This window comes from Aspergillus heteromorphus (genome assembly GCF_003184545.1).
Source record: "Aspergillus heteromorphus CBS 117.55 chromosome Unknown BO70scaffold_7, whole genome shotgun sequence".
Classification (NCBI taxonomy): domain Eukaryota; kingdom Fungi; phylum Ascomycota; class Eurotiomycetes; order Eurotiales; family Aspergillaceae; genus Aspergillus; species Aspergillus heteromorphus.
The window spans coordinates 173,443-195,092 of record NW_020290412.1 but is presented as its reverse complement, the minus strand read 5'-3'; the positions used below and the strand labels follow the sequence as shown (position 1 = coordinate 195,092).

At 52.1% G+C, this 21,650-nt stretch overlaps 8 protein-coding genes across 8 annotated transcripts; 4 read left to right on the top strand and 4 right to left on the bottom strand.

Moving 5' to 3' along the window:
* Window positions 1-33: 33 nt before the first annotated feature.
* Window positions 34-803, bottom strand: BO70DRAFT_369776 (O-methyltransferase; the record flags this gene model as incomplete). The annotated part of the gene is made up of 2 exons (XM_025544702.1): window positions 34-69; window positions 126-803. The coding sequence occupies 2 exons, from the start codon at window positions 801-803 to the stop codon at window positions 34-36; spliced, it is 714 nt and encodes a 237-aa protein (XP_025400927.1).
* Window positions 804-3,404: 2,601 nt separating this feature from the next.
* BO70DRAFT_333094 (DODA-type extradiol aromatic ring-opening family dioxygenase) lies at window positions 3,405-4,817 on the top strand (the record flags this gene model as incomplete). The annotated part of the gene is made up of 5 exons (XM_025540952.1): window positions 3,405-3,453; window positions 3,518-3,661; window positions 3,723-3,909; window positions 3,993-4,121; window positions 4,205-4,817. The coding sequence occupies 5 exons, from the start codon at window positions 3,405-3,407 to the stop codon at window positions 4,548-4,550; spliced, it is 855 nt and encodes a 284-aa protein (XP_025400926.1). The 3' UTR covers window positions 4,551-4,817.
* A 399-nt stretch (window positions 4,818-5,216) lies between these two features.
* On the top strand, window positions 5,217-6,394 carry BO70DRAFT_360457 (zinc-binding alcohol dehydrogenase family protein). Its single transcript, XM_025542784.1, has one exon. It carries the CDS (start codon window positions 5,297-5,299, stop codon window positions 6,326-6,328), a length of 1,032 nt encoding a protein of 343 aa, XP_025400925.1. The 5' UTR covers window positions 5,217-5,296; the 3' UTR covers window positions 6,329-6,394.
* Window positions 6,395-6,855: 461 nt separating this feature from the next.
* BO70DRAFT_287877 (putative C6 transcription factor) lies at window positions 6,856-8,436 on the top strand (the record flags this gene model as incomplete). The annotated part of the gene is made up of 4 exons (XM_025539260.1): window positions 6,856-7,389; window positions 7,442-7,588; window positions 7,645-8,310; window positions 8,368-8,436. The coding sequence occupies 4 exons, from the start codon at window positions 6,856-6,858 to the stop codon at window positions 8,434-8,436; spliced, it is 1,416 nt and encodes a 471-aa protein (XP_025400924.1).
* Window positions 8,437-9,005: 569 nt separating this feature from the next.
* On the top strand, window positions 9,006-11,045 carry BO70DRAFT_360456 (2-heptaprenyl-1,4-naphthoquinone methyltransferase). The gene is made up of 5 exons (XM_025542783.1): window positions 9,006-9,719; window positions 9,775-9,837; window positions 9,899-10,516; window positions 10,567-10,848; window positions 10,900-11,045. The coding sequence occupies exons 1-5, from the start codon at window positions 9,504-9,506 to the stop codon at window positions 11,020-11,022; spliced, it is 1,302 nt and encodes a 433-aa protein (XP_025400923.1). The 5' UTR covers window positions 9,006-9,503; the 3' UTR covers window positions 11,023-11,045.
* Window positions 11,046-11,213: 168 nt separating this feature from the next.
* BO70DRAFT_378373 (uncharacterized protein) lies at window positions 11,214-11,757 on the bottom strand (the record flags this gene model as incomplete). The annotated part of the gene is made up of 2 exons (XM_025545258.1): window positions 11,214-11,485; window positions 11,554-11,757. The coding sequence occupies 2 exons, from the start codon at window positions 11,755-11,757 to the stop codon at window positions 11,216-11,218; spliced, it is 474 nt and encodes a 157-aa protein (XP_025400922.1).
* A 3,061-nt stretch (window positions 11,758-14,818) lies between these two features.
* On the bottom strand, window positions 14,819-16,294 carry BO70DRAFT_311382 (TauD/TfdA dioxygenase family protein). The gene is made up of 3 exons (XM_025540178.1): window positions 16,004-16,294; window positions 15,226-15,942; window positions 14,819-15,154 (listed from the first exon to the last, which is right to left on the bottom strand). The coding sequence occupies exons 1-3, from the start codon at window positions 16,227-16,229 to the stop codon at window positions 14,997-14,999; spliced, it is 1,101 nt and encodes a 366-aa protein (XP_025400921.1). The 5' UTR covers window positions 16,230-16,294; the 3' UTR covers window positions 14,819-14,996.
* Window positions 16,295-17,589: 1,295 nt separating this feature from the next.
* On the bottom strand, window positions 17,590-19,843 carry BO70DRAFT_422270 (aromatic amino acid ammonia-lyase; the record flags this gene model as incomplete). The annotated part of the gene is made up of 3 exons (XM_025547554.1): window positions 17,590-17,703; window positions 17,749-19,609; window positions 19,674-19,843. The coding sequence occupies 3 exons, from the start codon at window positions 19,841-19,843 to the stop codon at window positions 17,590-17,592; spliced, it is 2,145 nt and encodes a 714-aa protein (XP_025400920.1).
* Window positions 19,844-21,650: the final 1,807 nt, after the last annotated feature.

Below are 21,650 nucleotides of genomic sequence, written 5' to 3'. Positions count from 1 at the left end.
GAGACACAACACCACGACATCACGTTGGACCGACTATGGCTCGATAACGGTGCTGATTTCAATAATATTCTAAGCAACGCAATCAGTCGCAGCCCCCACCAAGAAGCAACATAGAAAACACAAACCGGCCGACCCTTCTTCGCCGTGCTCTCATACGACCTCGTCTCATACCTGACCATCCCGGGCCCAGCGCCTCCCGCCCGCACATGCTGCAGATACTGCGGCGCGCCGGGCATGTCCGTGTTATCCGCGATCGCCAGCGATCCCTCGCGGAAGATGCGCAGTTCCTCACACAGCAGCAGATCCGCGAGATAGTGTCTCTCCCAATGATCGAAGAACACCATATCGACGCCCCCGCGAGCGATCTGTCCTTCCTCGTACAGCCGTTTTAACGACTCTGACGCGGGGCCCTCTAGCACGTGCACGATGTCATCCAACCCCGCTAGCTGGACAAGATAACTGGCCAGACGCACCATCCCGGGATCAAGCTCGAAGGTGTACACTCTGCATCCCTGCGCCGCCGCGTCCGGACCGTGCAACCCTTTCAGGATCGCACCCCATCCCAGGACGGAGTTTCCGATGTACGTCCCGAAGTCGAGAATCACTCGCGGCTTTACCGGCATGGACTCCAGCGCCATGCGGGCGATCTTCATTTTCGACCCCCGGAAGATCATCATTTGCGACTTGGTGTTGACGAATTCCTCGATCACGGCGATGAGCGCCCAGGGTTTGTTTTGAAGCGACTCCCGCGGATGCTCGGCGATGTAGGCGCATAGAAGATGAGCGCGGTTATCCGTGGTCATCATGAACTCGTTGACGGAGTCCTGGAGAGTCGAGATGACACCCTGAGACCATGCGAGCCACTGGGGTGTTGTCAGAAAGAAAGAAAGAGGGGAAACAGTGGCGTGATACATAGGGCTGAAGGGCTCAAGTATGAACATACGGAACTTTCCGACATTTTGTGTGATGAGTGAGAGGATGGAAACCGGTCGGGTTGGGTTGAATGTGCCGAGCGGAAATGCTCAATTCTGCCTGGTTGTGAGATTACATCCACTGGTGTCACGCGAGGGGGTACTGTCCGAGATGCCGATTGAGGGTCTTTAAATATCTATATACTCCATTTCTGAGCTGTGGGTTCACCGAGCCCTTGTTTCGAGTGCCGATGTCTGCTGAGTATGGTGGAGCTTCGGTAGGGATTGGGCCGGGCCCCATCTGAATCCGAAGGCCGACCCGACCCATGTCGGAGATACTTCCCTTTTTGAGAGGGTGACATGGGATGATTGACGGAACAGGGTGGAAATATTTTGCGACAGCTTACCTCACTGGCTATTTTCTTGTCTGAATTATCGATCATAAGACGTGCAAGGAAGGGTGGTGGGTACTCGGTCGAATTCGAGTGCAACAGACCCTTCGCGTAGCACCCGCACGGAGGAAATACAAAAGAGGGGCGGGCAGGTCGTATCCGTTTGCATGACCCTAAAAGAGGCGCCAGTGATATTGCTTAGAAATTGTCTGCGCCACACTTCAGTAGCGCGAAAATCACAAAGTACCCCGAGGTATCACACTTATCGGACAAATCAGAGGATAGTCCTCGACCAGGATGACTGCCTAAGGTGCATTACCTCTTACAAAGTAGACATTGAGACACTCGACCAGCGGCGATGTTCAGCCCAGATCCCGAATCCTGCCTAGTCCCCGATCTTCCCGACAACCGAGGCGGAAATGGTAGGCCTGGGACTGCCACAGGCTCGGAAATGGTAGGCCTGGGACTGCCACAGGCTCGGAAATGGTAACAAGCAGTCAGATGCGAGGGGTTGGACCTCAAGTTGCGGAAAACCCGACCAAGTAGAGGAGGGCTTTGCCAGTATAATCTGGGATCACGATCATAGTTCATCGTTGCGAGAAGAACCTTATCGTTGTTAGGGACTGTCTTGGCATCTATCTAGCCTGAAGGAGTCTAGATGGGATGCTCCAGTCTAACGGTGACAGGCTTTGAATTCCGATAACTCTGAGTGGAATCTCAGACCGCTTATGATGTCAGGGGTGTCTATTTGTTGCACTGTTAGAAAGATTTGCTGGGTCAATTGACATCTCATCTCTCCCTTTCCTCCGTCAGATGGATGCTGGATGTCTTTTATCTGTGTCCATCGAGGCCACACATGGTGAGAACGGGAGCGTATAGCAGCAAGAAAACAAGGTGCTAGGAACGGCGGGTTGATGTAATGTATGTGCCCGGCGAGGAGGAGGAGGGAGGCAAAGGGAGACGGCTGCAAGACGCGCAGGGCCGCGCAGGGAATCACGGACAGGCGCTAACCTCAGGCAGCAACCACACTGACAATAACATCACCTACCCACCACCTACGTCGCTATGCTGTACTCATTACCGGTTTAAATTGGCACATAATTCTTGATCACCGGAGCCAGATGACGATAGCGGGCACGTAGCCAAATACTGGGATCGAGGGATCCTATTCTGCTCTGGACCGGATAGCACAAGGAAGGACAGAATACGTACCAAAGCAATAAAACCTTCTCATTTGACATCACAGTTCTCAGATTCCGATAGAAAACAGGGCAACTTCTCATCGTCGAAAGTCGCGGATACAAACCTCCGCCCAACTCCTCAACTTCAAAACCCGGGTAGTTCAACACCCCCCTGCAGGGAGCTCGGCTCTGATAGGCTCAATTTCCACGGAGGAGTGGAGAGATTTCTCCAGGATCAGCAGCGGCAGTCAGGGCCCCAGGGGTCATCAAACGCCTGTCAGTGTCACTTGCACGTGTGGGGGCTTTGGGGTCTTGTGTGCATAATTGTGGGTGCTTGAACCGTGGCACGTTTGTTTCCGCCGAGAAAGCCGAGTAAGGAGGTGGGGTATTGGTCTGAAAACAAGCTTCGCCTATTTGAACAGATTGTTAATTTGGGTATAGGTATTTCCTTCGAGGGAGCTGTATGGAAAGTCCCTCGTATCTCACTCCCAATAACCGTATCCAAAAGACCGAAGGAATTCATAACAGCAGGATCTGCATTGTTAAATGCCGGTCTTTTCTCATATTCCCAACGTTCCATCAGAGGTAAACCAAAGTCACCGGATGCGCAGCCAGTGCTATGTTGTTAATCCCAACCATGTATGTTTTGGATGATGCCATCCCCCCCTCAAAATCGCCATAAGTGGTGACCGGCTAAACACTTATCGCCACTCCACTTTTGCAGGCCAGGGAACCAATGTTCTTCCAACCGAGGGCGCTAAGACGAACGACCACTCAACGGGCAGATAAGATACCTCGTTATAAAGGGGGGTCGAAACCCCGCATATTGCCCGCCTACTGTTCTCGATTCGATATTACTCGTGTCTTTTCTTTCGACTTCGATGTTTGATTTGTATACCCAGGGTTCAGTCGAGCGAACTATGTCTGCACCGACAAGCGAAAAGCTTCCTACTTATTTTATTGGCCATGGTGAGGGTCGACCGTTGGAAGTGTCCGGGGAGGGGAAATGGTGGCTGACTATCATTACTACCAGGCGGGGTTAGCATCCTCTTCAAGCCGGGCTATGAGCCCGTTCATCAGGGTCTGCGCGAGATGGGAAAGGAAATTAAAGCCTTGAAGCCGGATGCGATTCTCTTGACGTGTGGTCACTTTCAGAGTGAAACGGATGCTATACAAGGTAGATCTGACAGGAAAGCGCGTTGACTGTTTGGTGTTGATCTGATGCGATTGTTTGAAAGTGAACTTGAAAGAACCGACGAAGGTCTGGCATGATCTGGGTCCTTCCTGGTGGACAACATTCCCCCATGTCTTCGAGTACCAGTACCCGCACAAGTCGTCTAAAGCTTTGGGAGAGAAAGTGTTGAAGCATTTGGTGGATCAGGGGATCAAGGCGGAGGGTGTTGAGCGCGACCTCGACCATGGAATGTCAGTCTTCCTGTTCCCTTGTGGCATTCCGAAACGCGAAACCTTACCGGTCTGGCACATCGACGTGATCTAATGTTGAACAGCTGGGTGCCCTTCAAATTGATGTTCCCCGAGGGCGAAGACGAACTGGACGTTCCGATCTTGCAAATTTCGACTTACGACGGCAACGATTTCAACGCCCATATCCGGCTTGGCGAAGCTCTTTCTTCGTTGTATGTTTTCGCGAACCCGTTCCTGTCCTTAGACCCTTTGAAGGAAAAAAGGGGTCGATCACAGTGGTTAACGAAATATCCAGAGGAGATCGCATCCTGATCATCGGCTCGGGGATGATATCCCACAATCTCCGAGCGACACGAGAGCAATCGATGGACACGACTGTTGCCAGGTTGATCGAAGAAGCCGCATTTGCAGCTCTCGCTGCGCCAACTACACAGGAGAGAGATGCTCAGTTCCTGGCCTTGCAGCAGCGCGACGATTGGCCCCTAGCGCATCCCACCGAGGAACATGTTTTGCCACTGTATGTGACATTGGGTGTTGGGAAAGATTGGCAAGATTACAAGGTCTGGAACCACGATCAGTATATTGTAGGGCAGTCCTATTTCTCTTTTCGACTGGGTGCACTGCCTGAGGTAGAGCCTTAGATAGTTTGTTGTGTTTGTTGTGTGTGTATAAATTCAGTCCAGCAAATACTAGTAGACGGACACATCCGCTCTCCTCTCGCGAGAGAACTCGAATGGCGCTTGAGATTGCCTCAGGCTGCATTTTTTGACAGACGGCATCTTGAAGATTCCAAACTTCTCCGAGGACTGGGACACGTTCCTTTGTTTCGCTTAGACAAATCTAGCGCCGTCGGACTTCCGAGTCCAAATGACGCGACCGCTCACAGACAGTATCGATCGAACTCGTTGGGATTCTCAGGGGCCCAGCCCCTAAGAACGGAGATGCTGGAAACCTGGAAGCCCGATCTCCGACAGCATATCCCGGCACTAACCCGAACGGGCCACGGTCCACCACAGAACGCTATGCCGTACAGGGCTAGCCTTGCGCAGAGGCGGGTCTCCCCGGTCATCGGCCAACAGCAATGGGAAGCTGGTCATGGCAGTGATCGGGAGGCTGCTCTTCTTCCAACATACGTGCCTAATAATGTAAGACCCCGCAGAAATTCCAGCTCGCGAGAGATGGCTCGGACTCGGAGGCCTTGATAAATTCTCCGGGGGAGAATGATCTCCGATCGGGGTCAAATCCATAGGTATATAAACCTGCACGTCCCGCTGAAGATCTGAGGATATGACTCCATTCAGAATATTCTTTTCAACACTCACATATTAATTCAAAAAATATCTTTTCAGTTTTCCAAGCAACGTCATACTGTCAAACAACAGCCATCATGAGTACCTCCACTACCAATGCCGCTGCCTGGCTCAACGAAGCCAAAGCCCACCCCTTCGAGGTCAGGGAAGCACCCCTCTGGCAGCCAGAAGAGAACGAAATTCTGGTCAGGAACCATGCTGTGGCCATCAACCCCGTCGATGGTGGTCTGCAAACGAGGGCATGGTGGCCCATGAACTACCCGACAATGTTGGGACAGGACGTGGCCGGAGACGTTGTCGCAGTAGGCCCTAACGTCACTCGTTTCAAGGTCGGGGATCGTGTGCTCGGTCATGCAGTTGGTATGGCTACCAAGCAGAACCAGCACAATGCCTTCCAGGCACACACGATATTGCAGATCAACATGACCAGTGAAATCCCCGACAATGTGCCCTACGAGAACGCAGCAGTCCTCCCACTGGCGTTCTCGACTGCCTGCTGTGGTCTCTTCCAGGACCAATTTCTGAAGCTGCAGTACCCAACTGAGCCCCGTGCTTCTGTGACAGGAAGCACCGTCCTTGTCTGGGGTGGTGCGAGTAGTGTGGGGAGCAATGCGATCCAGCTCGCTGTTGCGGCAGGGTATGAGGTGATCAGCACTGCTTCCCAGAAGAACTTTGGCTTGGTGAAGAAGCTCGGTGCCAGTCAAGTGTTCGAATACAACAGCCCCACTATTGCCGACGATCTTATTAAGGCCCTGCAGGGTAAGACACTGGCTGGTGTGATGGACTGTATCGGATTCTCCGCCACTCCCATTTGTGGAGAAATCGTCAGCAAATCCGAGGGCTCGAAATTCATCGCAACCGTCCAAGGCCGTTTCCCAACACCACCGGAGGGGGTTGAAGTGAAGCAAGTGTTTGGTACCACCATCAAGGACAACGCAGTCGGAAAGGCCGTGTACGATGACTTCCTGCCCCAAGCACTGAAAGCCGGCAGCTTTGTGCCCGCCCCCGAGCCGCTGATTGTGGGGAAGGGCCTGGAGAAAATCCAAGTCGCCGTGGATCGTTATGCCGAAGGCGGCATTTCTGCCCAGAAGTTGGTTGTGTTGCTGTGATACCCTAATGTATGCTATTGGTATTGTTCAGCGGAGTATGGATTTATGCTTGGAAGTTTTCAGTTGGATTTAATCTGTGATTTTAGACGATCAGGTAGAAATGTTGATGTCATTTGCACTTTTTCAATCCGCCTCCAATGAGCTTTCGGGGACAGTCGGGAGTGGAGTGGGCGGGGCTTCCCGACGAGAATGTGGTTTAGTGCCCACTGCTCACTGCTCATTGCCCAGCCGTCTCGAACCTCCTCTTTTCCAATGTGCTGCTTTCTTCATCGGCTATCATCAAGGAGTACGCGCTCAGATCGGCCATGGTGTACATCGGTCCTTCTCGAGGCTGTGAGACCTGTAAACGACGCAAGAAGAAGGTTTGTCCGAACCAGCTGTCCAAAAAAAAGCTGCCGTTAACTCTTTCGTAGTGTGACGAAGGCCGTCCGGTATGTGGTATATCCTAGCTGAGTAGCTCAGCGCCGGGACGAAAGCACGAGAGTAGAAGTGCCGAGTTGTTTTGGACTAACAAGTATTAGTCTTGTATGCGATGTCTGGAATCCAACCGGACGTGTAAAGGGTATGTGGAGCAGGCCAATAGCAAACACATCTTCCGACAACATGTGGTAAAGGACAGTACCAAAGTCCCATTACCATCTGAATCACAGGCACGAAAATGCTCCTTACCCGCTCGAGTCCCAGCCCCGGGCACGAGCTTCATACCAGATGATCTGCCCCCCAAGGAGGAAACGGAGGAGAGCATCGAAGGCCTAGCGCTGCGAGCATTCTTCTATGATTACTGTGTCCCTTCGACGAATCTTTCGCTCTCTCGAGGGTTCTTTCATGGTATAGAGCGGATGGTCCACCACCGAGGGTCTTCATCGGACTTTGCCCAAGCATGCAAGGCGGTCGCATTCGCCAGTCATGGTATCAAACTGCGAAGGCCTCTCCTAACGCAAAACGCGGGCATGCTTTACCACCGACTGATTGCGTCTTTGGCGCGTGAGATGAGTGGAAGTGACTTGTCACCCAGATCCTTGGACGTGCTGGCCATTGTTGTGTTGCTTGGAGTATACGAGGTTGGTTCTGTGTCTGGTGGGCTCGGTACTGTACGTTGCTTATGGAGTGCAGATGATTGTTGCCGACGACATGCACCCAGGATATCATGGCATCCATGCGGGTGGAATGGCAGCAGTACTGCGGATCGAAAATTCTCCCTTGGGTCTGTTAAAGGCCGTGAAATCAAAGCACCATCTGCTAGACGGTAGCAGCACACGAGTAAGTAATAGTCAAGCAACAAAACGATTCAAGGAATACTAACCGAATTTGAATAGGGGTTATTTTCACCGAATGCCGGTAGTGAAAAGCCTGGACTGGACAATATTCTGCTTGACATGAGCTCTTTCTTGGAGCGGGCGAAAGACCTCTCCAATCATTCTCCAGAAAACCTCCGCGTCCTTTGCTGGGAGGCTAGGGAGCTCAACGAGCACCTCGCACAGTGGCAGGATGAACGCCCAACTGTTTTCAAGCTTACCACTGTCGGTCAAGTGGTTCACAAACCGCCTTTTCCGACTCCGGAAGCGGGATACTGGTCAGGAAATGTGGATGTGTATTTCGACTTGTATGTCGCGGCTGCCTGGAATATCTCGCGTGTAGCTCGATGCTTCCTCATCGACCTCATCCTTAGGATTTCCGAAACGCTTCAGGATGGCATGAGTACCATGCGAGAGAAAGCGGATGCCAGTCGTCAAATCAATGACATGTTATCTTCCATTCCGTACCATCTTTGCGAAGATCTACCAAGCTTTCTCCGAGACTTGGAAAGTTCATCGGGGATCCGCGGTCCAGGGCGAGCGGTTGGCGGTTTGCTATTAATGCATCCAATCTTTGCGCTGTCTCAACTGAATGTTGTACTTCCAGACACGAAAGAGTATTTGCGAAGGTGTTTGGAGTGGATCAGTGTGCACATGGGAATTGGAGAGGCTGCTCGATTGGCCAAGGTAATGTCTCGCTCGTGAGAAAAAGGTCTGATAACGCTGACGGTGCATCGATGATAGGCCGAGGAGATCGACATGCAGAACTTAGGCTCCGGCTGTATGATTGTCTGGATGGGGTTCTTGCTGTAGTTTATGTTACTGCGGAGATTATCGACCAATGAGGATCCTCTCCGCATCGTGCAGGTGGAACGAAGTGTGATACTCGAGGGTGGAGAAAAGCTGCCTATCTTTGTATCCTATCGTTAGCTGTTTCTTCGCACTTGACGTATCTAACAAGAGAGTCCATGATGATAGATATTGCCAAAATAGCCCACTTTTCGTGGTGTAGTTCGCTTCCCTGCCGAAGCATGATTGTAGGTCTCAAGAAAGGAGCAGCACTTCCTGTTTGGGTCAAACACAGCGTGAGTCGACGCCAACCCCAAGGCGGTTAGTGCAAGGCGCCAAATGACCCGCTAACCATACTTGGACATGGAAATGGTGTCCACCACACCGACTACCCATCATGGATGGTCCTGAATCATCCCATCTTTACGATTCGAATATGCGTCATACCCTAGACGTCACATGGGTAGTAAGACTGTACATATGTGACTGTGCAGGCAGCTAAGCGAGACAAAGGCCTCCCTGTCCGAGAACGTCACTATTGCCGTCCAACCAAGGATGAAAGGCTTAGCGCTCATGCTGTGTACCCAGATCATCGCCCATCACCCATCCATATCAGGCACAGGGACCTTCTATCTCTCAGAGACTTGCAAGTTGAGTTTTCGCTGACAGGTTTCCATTGCAATGACAGGGAACACTCTCCACTGGATCGGCTATTCCTGCTCGCAGCAAGCCTCCGATAAGCGCTAGGCTGGGGTGGGATTGAACAGCAGCGAGCTCGCCCGATAAGCTGCTCAGCTGCGCCATCACCATGCGCTCAGACTTATTGGATGAAGCACCTTTTGAGGAAACTTAATGTGACACCATTTATAGATGTCCGACTCATGGCGACCATCCTGAAATATTCCAGCTCCACCTGGCCTGCAGGGAATACGAAGTACGAGCACATTGGGCATACATTTATCAGCATCAGGCTGGAAACAGGACAATAAAGAGTCCGATTCCCTGCCAAGCTATTTCCTGTGACATAAAGAGGTGGAAGACGTCCTGCGATGTGACCGAGAATATGTCTCACAAAGTTCCCAGCACGCAACATGTTCTCTGTCATCACACATCAGATTCAGTCCTGCTCTCTTCGTCTGGTTCAAAAGAGACTGCGGCAACTTTCAGCTGCTGTGAAACTGGTCTCACGGGTGAATGGTGAAAAGGAAGACCTGTACGACGACCCAACGATCCCGGATACCAACAAGGCGGTTATCTACATCAACCATGTGAACTTCTGGAACAGGGTGATCTCGGATTTTGACTTGGTATATACACCGCATACACCTAATAGGACGGCTGGACATCTCTGATAACTCCAAGGGATTCGCAGAGGCATACATGCTCCAAGAAATAGACTGCGACCACTTGAGCAGGGTATTCGATGTAAGTTGTCTTTGTAGAGCGAGGGAATGCTAAAACAGTCAATTGACACACTGAGACCTAGTTATACATCCAAAACCGCACAGCCATTGACTCCGGCACTTCAATCTTCCAATTCCTTCCTCGGTTAGCCCAGTGGTGGAGACCCAGAAACAACATCGACAATGCACGCACCAACATCGCTTCACACTACGACACCTCGAATGGATTGTTCACAAATTTCCTTTCCGCAGACATGAATTACTCCTGCGCACACTGGTCCAACGATCCCACAGAACCCCTCCACGTTGCGCAACGACGCAAGATCTACTACATGATCAAAAAAGCCCGAGTGCAAAGCAACCACCACTTGCTAGACATTGGCTGCGGATGGGGAGATCTAATAATCGAAGCGGCGCGTAAAACCGGCTGCCAAGCGACAGGCCTTACGCTTTCCGAAGAGCAGAAGAGCCTGGCAGATGAGCGGATCAGGGACGCAGGGCTGCAGGAGCGTGTCCGCGTACTACTCTGCGACTATCGCAATGCACCAAAACCGGAAGAGGGATATGATCAGATTATCTCTGTCGGGATGTTCGAGCATGTTGGACCGCAGTATTTGGATGAGTACTTTGGAGTGATTCTGCGGTTGTTGAAGCGTGAACATGGGGTCGTGGTAATTGATGGCATTACGAAGATTCACCCGGTACAATACCCCCCCCACAACCGACACTGACAGATATCTAACTTCAGTAGTTTCATGAGAGCAATCCCCGCGTGGGCGACTATATCGATCGCTACGTCTTCCCTGGCGGATACCTTCCGACGCCGAACATACTGCTTGAATCGCTGCATCGGGGCAGCAGAGGGGATTTGGAAGTGTCTTCGATCATAAATACTGGACCACATTATGGAAGAACTCTGCTAGCGTGGAGAGACAACTTCGTATCGAATTGGGAACACATCCGGTCTGACTTTTGCGTGCGGTATCCGGGCGCGGCGGAGAAGGAGATAGAGGCTTACCGTCGGCGATGGATGGTAAGTAGCTCGATTGCGGAGAAAGACCTATTTGATCTCTAACTTCTCCAGTACTACTTTGAATATTGCGAAGCTGGGTTTCGTAATTGGATCCTGGGCAATTATACAATTTGTGCGATGCGCACCCCAGAGGTGGTTGTTGATTATGGAACGCTTGAGACTTGCGATGCTTAACATATTTATTTATTTAGAGGTAGGTCAACTGGATAAGACATTCTACCAAAGCATCCATTCTCAAATCCCGACCTCCTCATTGAGGTCTAGAATTGTACAAACGAGTTACGAACAAAATATTATAGCGAGAAATAACAGAAACTGAATTCAAACCAGGCCCGTTCCCAGCCCAAACAGGTACAGAGGTATCCATCTAATCAGTGAACTCGCAAGTGACTCCGTGGTCGCGAGTTCCACAGCCAGTCTCCAGAGACTTCTCAGTGGTGCCGTACTTGATGTATCCACTCTCGAGGTTAGAGGCGTCCGAATCACACCCTTCACCATTGTAAACGGTGATAGACTCCTCAAGGCCAATGCTGGTCGCATCGAAGCTCTGAGGCGAGCTTCCACCAACGAAGTTGGTGCAGACCACGGCGAACATGGTCGATTCCCAGGCTCCGTCATTGGAGTTGCAGACACGGATCTAGAACGGCGACATTGGTTAGCTAGGTTCTTGGCTGGAGCCCATCAGCGAGACGAGGCGATGCGTACCCAGGGCTCAACGGATCCTTCGTCCCCGTTGGGCTTGTAGTTGCTGTCACGAACGGAGGTGTAGTGGATGTAGAAGGTGCCGTCGGCGGGCTCGACTCCGAGCGCGGAAAGGCCGCTGTCGCATTCCCAGAGGGCGGAGACGAGCTGAGGGCCAGCGGCGAGGGCCAGGGCGGCGGCGGCGATGAGAGAGGAAGGGAACTGCATTTTGATGGTGAGATGGATATATGGAGATGAAGGTAGAAGTGGTTGCTTGGGCGTTGAAATGGGTTGGATTGTTGATGTTTTGCTGTTGCTGAAGATGAATCCAAACCCCAGCAGCAATCCCGGTTTTTATACCTCTCTGTCGGCGGAGATTCAGTCCCATCGCCCTCAACTCATCGCCGAACATCGCCTTCCGCGAAAAGTCCGCCTCGCATTCCATCCCAACCAGGAAGGTAGGAGGCCGAAACGCCGCCCAAGCGAGCCGATTCCGCCCCCAAGGCTGGGCTGGGCTGGGCGTCGGGGGCGGAAAAGCCGTGCCACGCCGGGACGGTTGAAGCCTGTGCTAAGCCTTCCCCAGCCCCAAGGCTGATTGGCGCGCGGAGTAGTTTTGTGTTGGATGCTAGTTACCGTTTGTCTCCACTTCCGCTCGTATGGACGCGTGTCTGAAGAAATGACGACGTCGGGCGCGTCCCGACTCACGCGGCTTAGGAGACAACTCTAACCATAGCGATGATTACTGGGGTTTTTGGCCCCTGGTTGCAGCTGCAGGTATCGTTCCATGCCGTGCAATCTAGCCTGTGTTTCACCGAAGCGCGAAGAACCGTTTCTGGACGTTGAGTTTCAGTGTGAGGCTCCCTGACTTGGCAGATCTCCAGTCGGGCTGTTATTGGCTGCAATAACGTTGATTTCCGACGGAATTTGCCCCCTGGAATACGAAGGGATGTTATATATATCTGGGGGCCATGGACTGGAGAACCGAGAAGATTGATTGTGGCTTTTAGTCGAGCCGTCAGATAGGATGATCTGGAAGGGGAAAAGAATGCCCTCCGCCAGAGGAAGTGAGTATCCTGGTATCCCCATGGGCCAATTAGATGCCTATTCGCAACAAGAACTGAGACAGTCCACCTGAAACTATGGGCCTCCCGAAAACCCCCCCGCAAAATCCATCTAATTGGTCAATCTCACGGCCCCTGCGCAAGTCCCAGAAGGGCACCCGCCGTTAAGTCTCCGTTCCGACATGGAGGTTTATCATCTTATCCGCTCGGAGACGGCGATTTATCAGATCATCACGGGCATATCATGGTGGGATACTTCAAAGGCCACCAATCGCGGGGTTCTATCGAAGCCCACATGGTACCCTCAGGATCAAACTCTCAGCTTCTTGTGGGGGGACCCAGGCGTTGGCCTATAAAGATGATAATACTTCGATCGAGTGGATGGATGCAATTGAGGTTTATGGGACGCCACAAATGGGGACAAACAGCCTGGCAGCTGGCGGGCAACTCAGTACCTACTCCTCCCTCCGAGTTGGAGGATGTTTTCTCTTTCTTTCATTCGATCAACTTCTCAGCCCCATTGCTTCCCGATGCGGGACATTGTTGTAGCATTCTGTATGAGACGACACAACAACACGATGTTGCACATGACAGCATTTTCAGTGGGCTCATCATGGCAGTCTATTCGAACGGACCATGTCTCGATATAGCGAGGAGCAGCCTCGATATGGAGTCTTGCTAGGAAATGGCTCAAGGAGTGCTAACACAAGTCATACATGCTGCATAAAAGCACATAACGCCGTGGCTCGGAGACATCCCACTAGGAACCCGGTTTCCTCTCGCGCCTTGAACGGGTGTCTGTCTTTGCCCAAGAGCGACTCTACTCGTGATTATTTAGTATTGTCCTACAACTAACCTCCGTAACCGACTCCATCCCCTTGGTATCCGAAATCCCATACGCATCCAATATGACATCCAGATACTTTATCTTTTCCCTAAAAACAGCAGCAAACGCACGCCGTGCATCGTTGTTCTCAATTGATAAGAGACACCACCAAAGCATCGGGCAGCTGTGCCGAACAGCGGAGCTGACACTTGGTCGTATTGGCCGGGACATACAGGGACAGCTTTCCTTCAGAGAGATCCATGATCCATGTAAAGTCTGGTGTATATCTCAACGGTGACAACGCCACTGCCTTCTGGCAAACCTCCCGGGGTAGAAAATTGGTAAACTAGCCATTCGAATCCAACCAAATCGATCCAGAAAGCTCCTCCAATCAGGCTATCTGCGTCTTTCGACGCATCTATCACCAGGAAGGGAAAGTTTCTGATTCGTCCGAAAAAGGTTCAATACAAATAGACTCCAGCCCAGGGACATGAAGGTAACATTGTTCAAGTTGCGTGTCGTCACCCCCAAGGTAGACACACCGGCCTGTCTGATGGTAGATATCATTGCCGGGGTCATCTCATATTTGTAGGTGTCTGAAGTAGTATGTCTTCAAAACCCCGAGAAGCATGACAGATTAACCTTCAATCATTGCTTTCAAAAGCTCAGAAGGCGTATCACTATCATTGGCCCGTATTCCATGTATCCGACAGATGGATGCAACCTTCTCTCGCCACCCCAACCAAGCGGGGTGACGTATATATATACATCCCGCAATGCGTTCGAGAAGATCCCCGTGTACAAAGTAAATGTTGTCTGTTCGTTTTGACCCTGCTCGTGATGGCCTTGACTCCGTAGAGGCCTTCTGTCTCAAAATTCTCAAAATATATGTCGGAACTCGGGCAATCAGCAGGCCTGGTTGTGCATGTTGTGCATGTCAGACGCGGGACCCCATTCCGATCGAGAAGTCGAACACACGGCCGTTTCGAGTCGGCGGCGTCTGGGAGACGCTGGTGCAGGTACGTACTTGGGAACCGCCCAAGCACTCCATCGGTGTGAATGGGAAATACAACTTGTGATTGGAGGATCGGATTGCCTCCCTCCAGGACTGCCTGGGGATCCAATTCCTTCACGCCAAGTCGTCTAAAACAGTCGCTGCCTCAGGCAGTAGTGACCATTCCCGGCTAGGCAGGTGGGCTCTAAAGTATGACCGGCTGCTACACAAACGACCCGATTCCAGCCTCCACGGCAAACGTCGCTACTGGGGTAGGGATGATGGTGATTTCAGAATAACGCCTAGGATCTTCTGATAATGTCCTGCTTCGCGAGACGAAATCCATTCAAGCAGCTAAAAGCCATTCCGGAAGCCGCTGGGCCTGATGCCCCAGAGGTATATTGGATGGTCCGAGGGAGGTATAAAAGTTATGGTGATATCTTATTCCGTTTTGTGGTGATTTCGTAAATAGCCATCGAGATGGGAGGTTCCGTCCGTACATATCATGCAGTAATGGTCTGGATGGACTCCGTACAACCAAATAAGATCACTTTCAAGTATATCCAACATGGTCCTGCAAACACAATCACCCCGCCTTCGCGGCCAACGCCTCCGTCCTCGACCCACTATTCGGATCCAAATACGGCCTCTCCCCAATCCCCACGGCACGATGCCCAAACCTCTCCCCAAGCCCCTCATAATCAAACGTCGCGCTATGAAACGCACTCCGATTATCCCAGATCGCTATTGGACCGTTAGCGAACCAGTGCAGCCAGCCCAACCACCCCCTTCATCACGACAAAGAGCAAACTCACCAATATCATTCTGATTCCTCCACTTAAACCTGACCTGCAAATCATGATTCTCCATCACAAGCGCCTTAAACTTAGTCAACAACTCCTCCGACTCCTCCGCCCCCAACTCATTAATGTATTTCGGAAACGGCCCGAGGGCAAAAATGCTCTTCCACCCGGTCACCGGATTCGTCCTCACGATCGGATGAACGGCCTTCAACTCGCTGCCCACATTCAACGGACTTCCTCTCGGCTGGGTATAGATGCGCACGTTCTCCGGGTCGCGCTCCGCAGCCTGGATGAACCCATCCCCGACGAAGGTGGCCGTCAGCCCCTCGAAGAATTTCTGATACGGGCGCGAGAACCGATCGTACAGCTCGTAGCCCGAGGCCCAGAGCGTGTCGCCGCCCGTGCTGGGGAGTTGGGTCAGGCGCAGCGAGGTGTAGTCGGCTGGGGCGGGCTCGAATTGGATGTCCGAGTGCCATTGGGCGGAGTCGTAGCGCCGACGGTTGGGTTGGTGGTTGTGGCGGAACATCTTCTTGCGGGCGAGGGAGCTGATCGTGCTGATTTGGGCGTCCGCGACCCCGAATTCGCTGGTGTTGTTTAGGACGGGGTGGACGTGGAGGGTGGAGGTGCTGGGTTTGTTGGTTAGCTCGCCCAGTCGTTGGATGAGCTGTTTTTGGAGGTCGTCGGTGAGGTTGTCTTGCGCGCGGAAGAAGACGACGCCGCGTTGGGAGACTGGAGGGATTGGATTAATTGAGGCTGCTCGGGGGATGAGGAGGGGGGGGAGGGGAGGTACTGGTTATGGCGAGGTCGCGGAGGAGTTCGTCGGCATTGGAAGCGTTGAGCAGATCGTCGACGATGTTGACGGTGGGGAACTCGCGACCGATGACGGGGGTCGTTTCCTCGAAGGCGAACTGGTCCAGGGCGCCGCTGAGCTGCAAGGGCGTCGGGTAGTCTGACGTTTCGGATGCGGGGTGGGGGTGGGGGTGGATCGGGAGATCCGTTTGGATCCCGGGTGCCATGGTTGGTTCGAAAGATCAAGCACAGTCGAGAGTCAAGGGGAGGAAGGGGAACAATTGAGATGGTGGTTGTAGGTTGTGGTCCGAACCTGGCGCGGTACATCGACAGCTTTATAAGAAGCGACGCACATCCCGGGGCGGGATGCGGTATCACGCAATCCCTGGCCGGGGTTATGCAACGCCTCGCCAACAGCACCCGGGCCCGTATCAGCACCGCGCATCGTGCGGGGAGCAGCCCCGCACCATTGCGCAATGGCTCGTCCGGAGAGGCCATTGGATCGCCAGCTCGACTTATCATTGAGTCCGGAACCTTGGGTGCGTATAGATCGGATGGCGCCATAGCTCACGACCACCCATGGATCGATTGGATGTTTCCGACAGCGTGGCATAATCAGATAAGGGACCGCTTGTGTCAGCACAACTTTGTATTGTTTCACAGGGCCCCTTTGCTGATCCTCGAAAATGGCGTGCCGGACTTCCTGCTCGGCATTGGAAGGAAACGTCAGCTCATCAACAGAGCTTCATTATTCATCCGACTGCAGTCAGTAGATAGTGTACAGCGAGAACTACGCGACCCGGCTATTGCGTAGACAAATGGTGCGTTTTGTATTTTCTAAAGAAAACTAATCACCGAGTGTGGGCATATCAAGGCATCAAAGGCCAACGCAAGCAGAAAGTCATCAGTAAAACGAAAGTAAAGCAAAGGTCCCGTCACCGCAAAAGCCGAGGAGTTCCCTGACAAGAACCGGTATTTGTATCGTTGTAAAGTAGCAAGATGGCGGCGGGAAACCATATTTGAGGCACAAAGGCCAACGCAGTCAGAAGCTCAGAAGCAAAGACAAAGGAAACGCCCAGTTGACGCTTTGGTCGGAGGAATACCTCGACGCATCTAGATGACTGCAAAAAGCAACATACCACTGGAGACTCTATGAAGAGAGCCAAGACAAACGCAAGCAGAAACTGAAGAGCATTGAAATCAAAGTAAAGCAAAGCAAAAGGCCCAGTCGCTGCATGTAATAAGAAAGCTTCGACGCAATGCCAGCATCTGTAAGACTGCAAAGAGCAGAATACCACCGAAGACCGTAATAAGAGATTCAAGACGAGAGCAAGCATGAAATCAAGGCATAATAGGCATAAAAGGCAAATCAAACCAAAGCAAAAGCCCCAGTTGACGCATGAGGTGGACGGAATCCCGGAGCCGGCAGTCCAACCCCCGAGCTCGGCACAGAGTGAAAGTGAAGTGAATTCCCATGTCCGCGTCCCTTTGTATTTCCTCAAAACAACTCATCTATCTTCCCCGGTAGTCATCCTTTCCATCTTTCACTTTTTTTGCCAAGCCTTCATCCATAGAGAGCAGGTCCACTTAGTTCTCCACGTGCGCTTGGGGGATCTCAAAGCAGCTCGCAAGAGACTGCATGAGATCCCCCTCTCGCAGAGCGAGATAGATCGCGCTGATGTGAGAGCCGATAGTCACTTTCTTTTTCTTGTTGTCACTGGCCTTGTCGCCAGTACTGTCAGTGACGTTATCAGCGGCGTTGTCAGTGGACTGAGCCGAGTAAGTAGGATGGTCCTCGATCCCACGGTGCAAAGGAATCTTCAACGTCTCACGAACATAGCAGTAGAGGATTTTCGACGAGGTGCAGAGGTAGTCCTGTGTTGTCTGCTGCACGAAGAATGCGGAGCGCGAAGTCTGATATTCTTCGGTGAGGACTCCCACGACACTATCCTGCCATTGTTGCAGAGCTGCACTGGGGATTTGGCCGTCTTTGATGACGCGATGGAAGTAGAGCTGGCTCAACAGGACACCGACCGTGTTGCTGGCGGATGTCTGGGCGCGCTCGACTAGGTCCAAGCTGGCGGCGTGGCTCCACTGGCCCAACAGCTGCTTCCACACGGCTTGCTGGATAACCAGCACCTGAGTGTCAGCTACAGCCCCGTTGCATGCAGTTCGTGTGATGTCAAACACGCGAGGTTGAATAATGCGCTCGAACTCGAGTTGGAGGACCCGGAGATCGAGTGCCTGGCAGAGCACATACAGGTGAGTAGCAACCATCATACCCACGATCTCAACGGTATCTGACGCGTAGCGGGCTCCAATCAGTGCTAGCGAGTTAATAGATTGATTATGCATTTCGGCTGAGTGAACGAAGTTGCTCACCGGCCGTGCGACGTACGCCAGCTCGGAGATGTACGAGGCCATGTTGATGTCCACGCCCTTGAACGCGAAAGACAGGCTGGGATCGTCGGCACAGAGATTTGGCGGCAGACCCTTGCTGAACATGGGATTCAGTATCTCGCTGCATTGGCCAAAGATCATCTTGCCAAGCATGAGCATGCAAGTCATGGTTTTCTCGACCGCAGACGTGACGGCAGCTCCCTGGAAATTGCCCCCGTGGTGGACTTCCCGGTTGACGGAATCGAGCAAAGGATTGTCGGTGGAGGAGTTGAGCTCACGCTCCACCTGACTGGTTGCGAGTTCCATGGTCTCGATCTGGGGCCCAATCCACTGGGACGAAGTACGGAGGGCGTACCGGTCCTGCGCTAGTCCGACACTCTCAGGGGTTGCGTCCGATGCCAAGTGCGAGTCCTTGAGCATGGCGTACATATTTTCCGCGGCTTCTTTCTGTCCGGGATGAGGTCTGACTGTGGCGATAAACGGATGGAAATTGAGACGAGTTCCCATCAGGGCCTCCGTGCTCATCGCGGTCAGAACCTGAGCAAACATGACCATCTGGTTGGCCTCAAACAAGACCAGAGCGGCTGCTCCGGCGCAGAATGCGGTACCATTCAGGAGACCCAACGCTTCCTTAGGTTTGAACGAGAGAGGCGCGAGTCCAGCAGCTCTCAGTGCTTCATCGGACGCAATGGTCTTGTTACGGTTCCCTTTACCGGAATCGACATAAATGTCGGGGTTCCCTTCCAGAGCCCCGGCAATGTACGCGAGAGGAGTTAGATCACCAGAAGCGGAGATGGATCCTCGGAGTGGAACGATGGGCGTGAGGTCATTGCCAATGAGCGTCACGATGCTTTGGACAACAACAGGGCGTACGGCTGAGTGACCCCGGACGAGGCTGTTGCAGCGCGTCAACATCGCCGCCTTCACAATGTGAGGTGGGATATTGTGGCTCTTGAGGCTGTCTTGGACTAGACTCTCTCCGACTCCACGATCGCTTGGCAACAGGATGCCTGCATTGTGATGCTGGATCAGGGCTTTCTGCAGAGCACCATAGTTGTCCGTGCGTGCATCAGCACTGCCTCCAAATCCGGTATTGACACCATAAATGGTTTCTCCTGCAGCCAGCTGGTCATTGAGGAAGTTCACGCTCGCGTTCATCCTCAAATTAGTGCCATGCTGGTCCTGGATGGTAGGAGGACGGTTGTATCTAAGGTAAGATTCCTTGTCAGTCTAATCCGCTCGGTCGCGCTCCCAGCCAGCTAACAACTTACTTAGCGACGGCGACGACATCGGCCATGTCCAGTGTGTTTCCATTGATATTTACTAGTTTGCTCAATGCCAGTACCTTACTGAGTTTGTGAAGTGACGCCAGAACGGAGTTTGTGAAACCGGCCGGATTGCTCCCATTTACATTGGCAGTCGACCCCTCTCCATGGGCCATGGGAGGAATCATTGTCGGGCGAGGCGCCATAGGGACACCTGGCAGGAACCGAATGAAATGTTCCGGCATTGTGCTGGTTTGATCTGTTCTTTAAAGCACTAGTTCTTTGTTATCAGCACTGTTGGCAGAGCAGGGTAATGAAGAAATGTTTGTGCGGCGTCATACCTTCAGAGCTGAGCTTGTAGAACTAATTGTGTAGGTTTATTTATGTAGAGGTTTTATCAGGTATGTAGAGTAAGTCCTTCAACACGCTCTTCAGTACGAAATCCAGAGAAGGAACCCTGATGGTGGGAGAGGAAGAGAGAGGAGGAAGAAGGAAGAGGGCGAGGAGGGCGCGAGAAGGGTGTGAAATAACAACAGCAGACCGCTAAGCGAGGCGCGTGATCCAGTCAATGCTGAACAGTGAAGGAGCGACCTCGAGCCTGATTCCCTGTGCAACAGTAACAGATCGCGACTACCCAGCAAAGCTCTTCACCGTAAAATCTACGCTGTCCCGTCCCATCTTTTCTATGTGACGCCAAACTGAGTTGTGCAGATGAGGTCAACCGCAGCCTATCCTGGCCCCATACAATCTAATCCTGGTAACTTTACGGCCCTGACACCCATACCTCTAGCCCTGAAAAAGCCTCCACCCAATTTCTATCAAGCCTCGTGTATAAAGCCTCACCGTCCCTCATTGAATCTGAATCCGGGCCCGTGAGTGGCTAGATCGCGGTGAATCTCAGTAACAAAGACTGGAAGCCCAGTAATTAGATCAAAGTATTCTCACAAACAAAAATAACCATGGGTGGGCGGCCAGCCACCGGCCCTTTAATCTCGAACCTAGACATCGGAGGCGAGATATCAGTGACGGGAGGTGGTAGCCGCCACGACGCCAAACTATACGGTGGGAGGGCGGATACACACCATCCTTTCGTCATGTGGCTATTTGAGCCACCAGTCTCCCCCTCCGTGGCTGAGGAACGCCGTTTTGAATGTCCTAGAGCTGGGGGTAGCTTCTCCTGAACCGTGTATGTTGGGCCAATGGCCAAATGGTATTGGTGGAAGACTTCCCCAGGGAAGTTAGGTAAGCAGTTGGGTTTTAATCTGACAAGTTTGGGATGTTTAGTGATCATATCATGATAACATATAAAATTATGTCTCTGTGTATTCAGTCTCTACAAGCATGTGTTAGACACAGCTGCCTTGATTTGTAGCTGTCAATGAACTAGAGATACTATTGTCCCCATATTCCCGGCCTCCACTGCCGGCATGGGATTAAGATTTGGTGTCGCTGTCAAAAACAAGAAAGAAATATGAAGGGTGAGAGAACTATGAGAAAGATTAAAGCATAAACACCTGATACTACATTTGGAATAGCATTGCAGAGCTAGCGGCGGATGGCTTGGGTGTGGCACCGGTGAAACCGTAGATGGAAACCTCGAACAGTAGCGGATTAGCAATGCTGAGAGTCATTAAAAAGTGAGATGGAATGGAAAATTCATGGAGCCTGACACGAAGCTTCGTCCGGGCGGGATATCCATTCTTGAAGTGACTTTGGAGCAAAATCACAGCCTATGCAATCTGAGTGGCTGGAAGGTGAGGCTATAAATGCCACCAATATCAACCAATACACCCATTTGATAGTTGCCGAGCGCGGCAATATAGCTGCGACGATTGGATTCCTAGACGACAGTATTAGTCTCAAGGGTGAAACCGCAGATGAAAAGGGGAGATCTGCACAGTTATAACGACGTTCGAAGCGATATATGCGGGACCAGACAGGGATACAAGATTATCTGCTGATTTGGGTACAGCTGCAATTAGT

Excerpts from the sequence above, each read along its gene's own strand:
- BO70DRAFT_311382 (XM_025540178.1), bottom strand. The coding sequence starts at position 16,229 with ATGGCACCCGGGATCCAAACGGATCTCCCGATCCACCCCCACCCCCAC. Across the intron at positions 15,943-16,003 it reads CCGCGACCTCGCCATAACCA|TCTCCCAACGCGGCGTCGTC; the intron begins GTACCTCCCCTC and ends CAATCCCTCCAG. Across the intron at positions 15,155-15,225 it reads GAGGAATCAGAATGATATTG|CGATCTGGGATAATCGGAGT; the intron begins GTGAGTTTGCTC and ends ACGGTCCAATAG.
- BO70DRAFT_360456 (XM_025542783.1), top strand. The coding sequence starts at position 9,504 with ATGTTCTCTGTCATCACACATCAGATTCAGTCCTGCTCTCTTCGTCTG. Across the intron at positions 9,720-9,774 it reads TGATCTCGGATTTTGACTTG|GGATTCGCAGAGGCATACAT; the intron begins GTATATACACCG and ends GATAACTCCAAG. Across the intron at positions 9,838-9,898 it reads ACTTGAGCAGGGTATTCGAT|TTATACATCCAAAACCGCAC; the intron begins GTAAGTTGTCTT and ends ACTGAGACCTAG.
- BO70DRAFT_360457 (XM_025542784.1), top strand. The coding sequence starts at position 5,297 with ATGAGTACCTCCACTACCAATGCCGCTGCCTGGCTCAACGAAGCCAAA.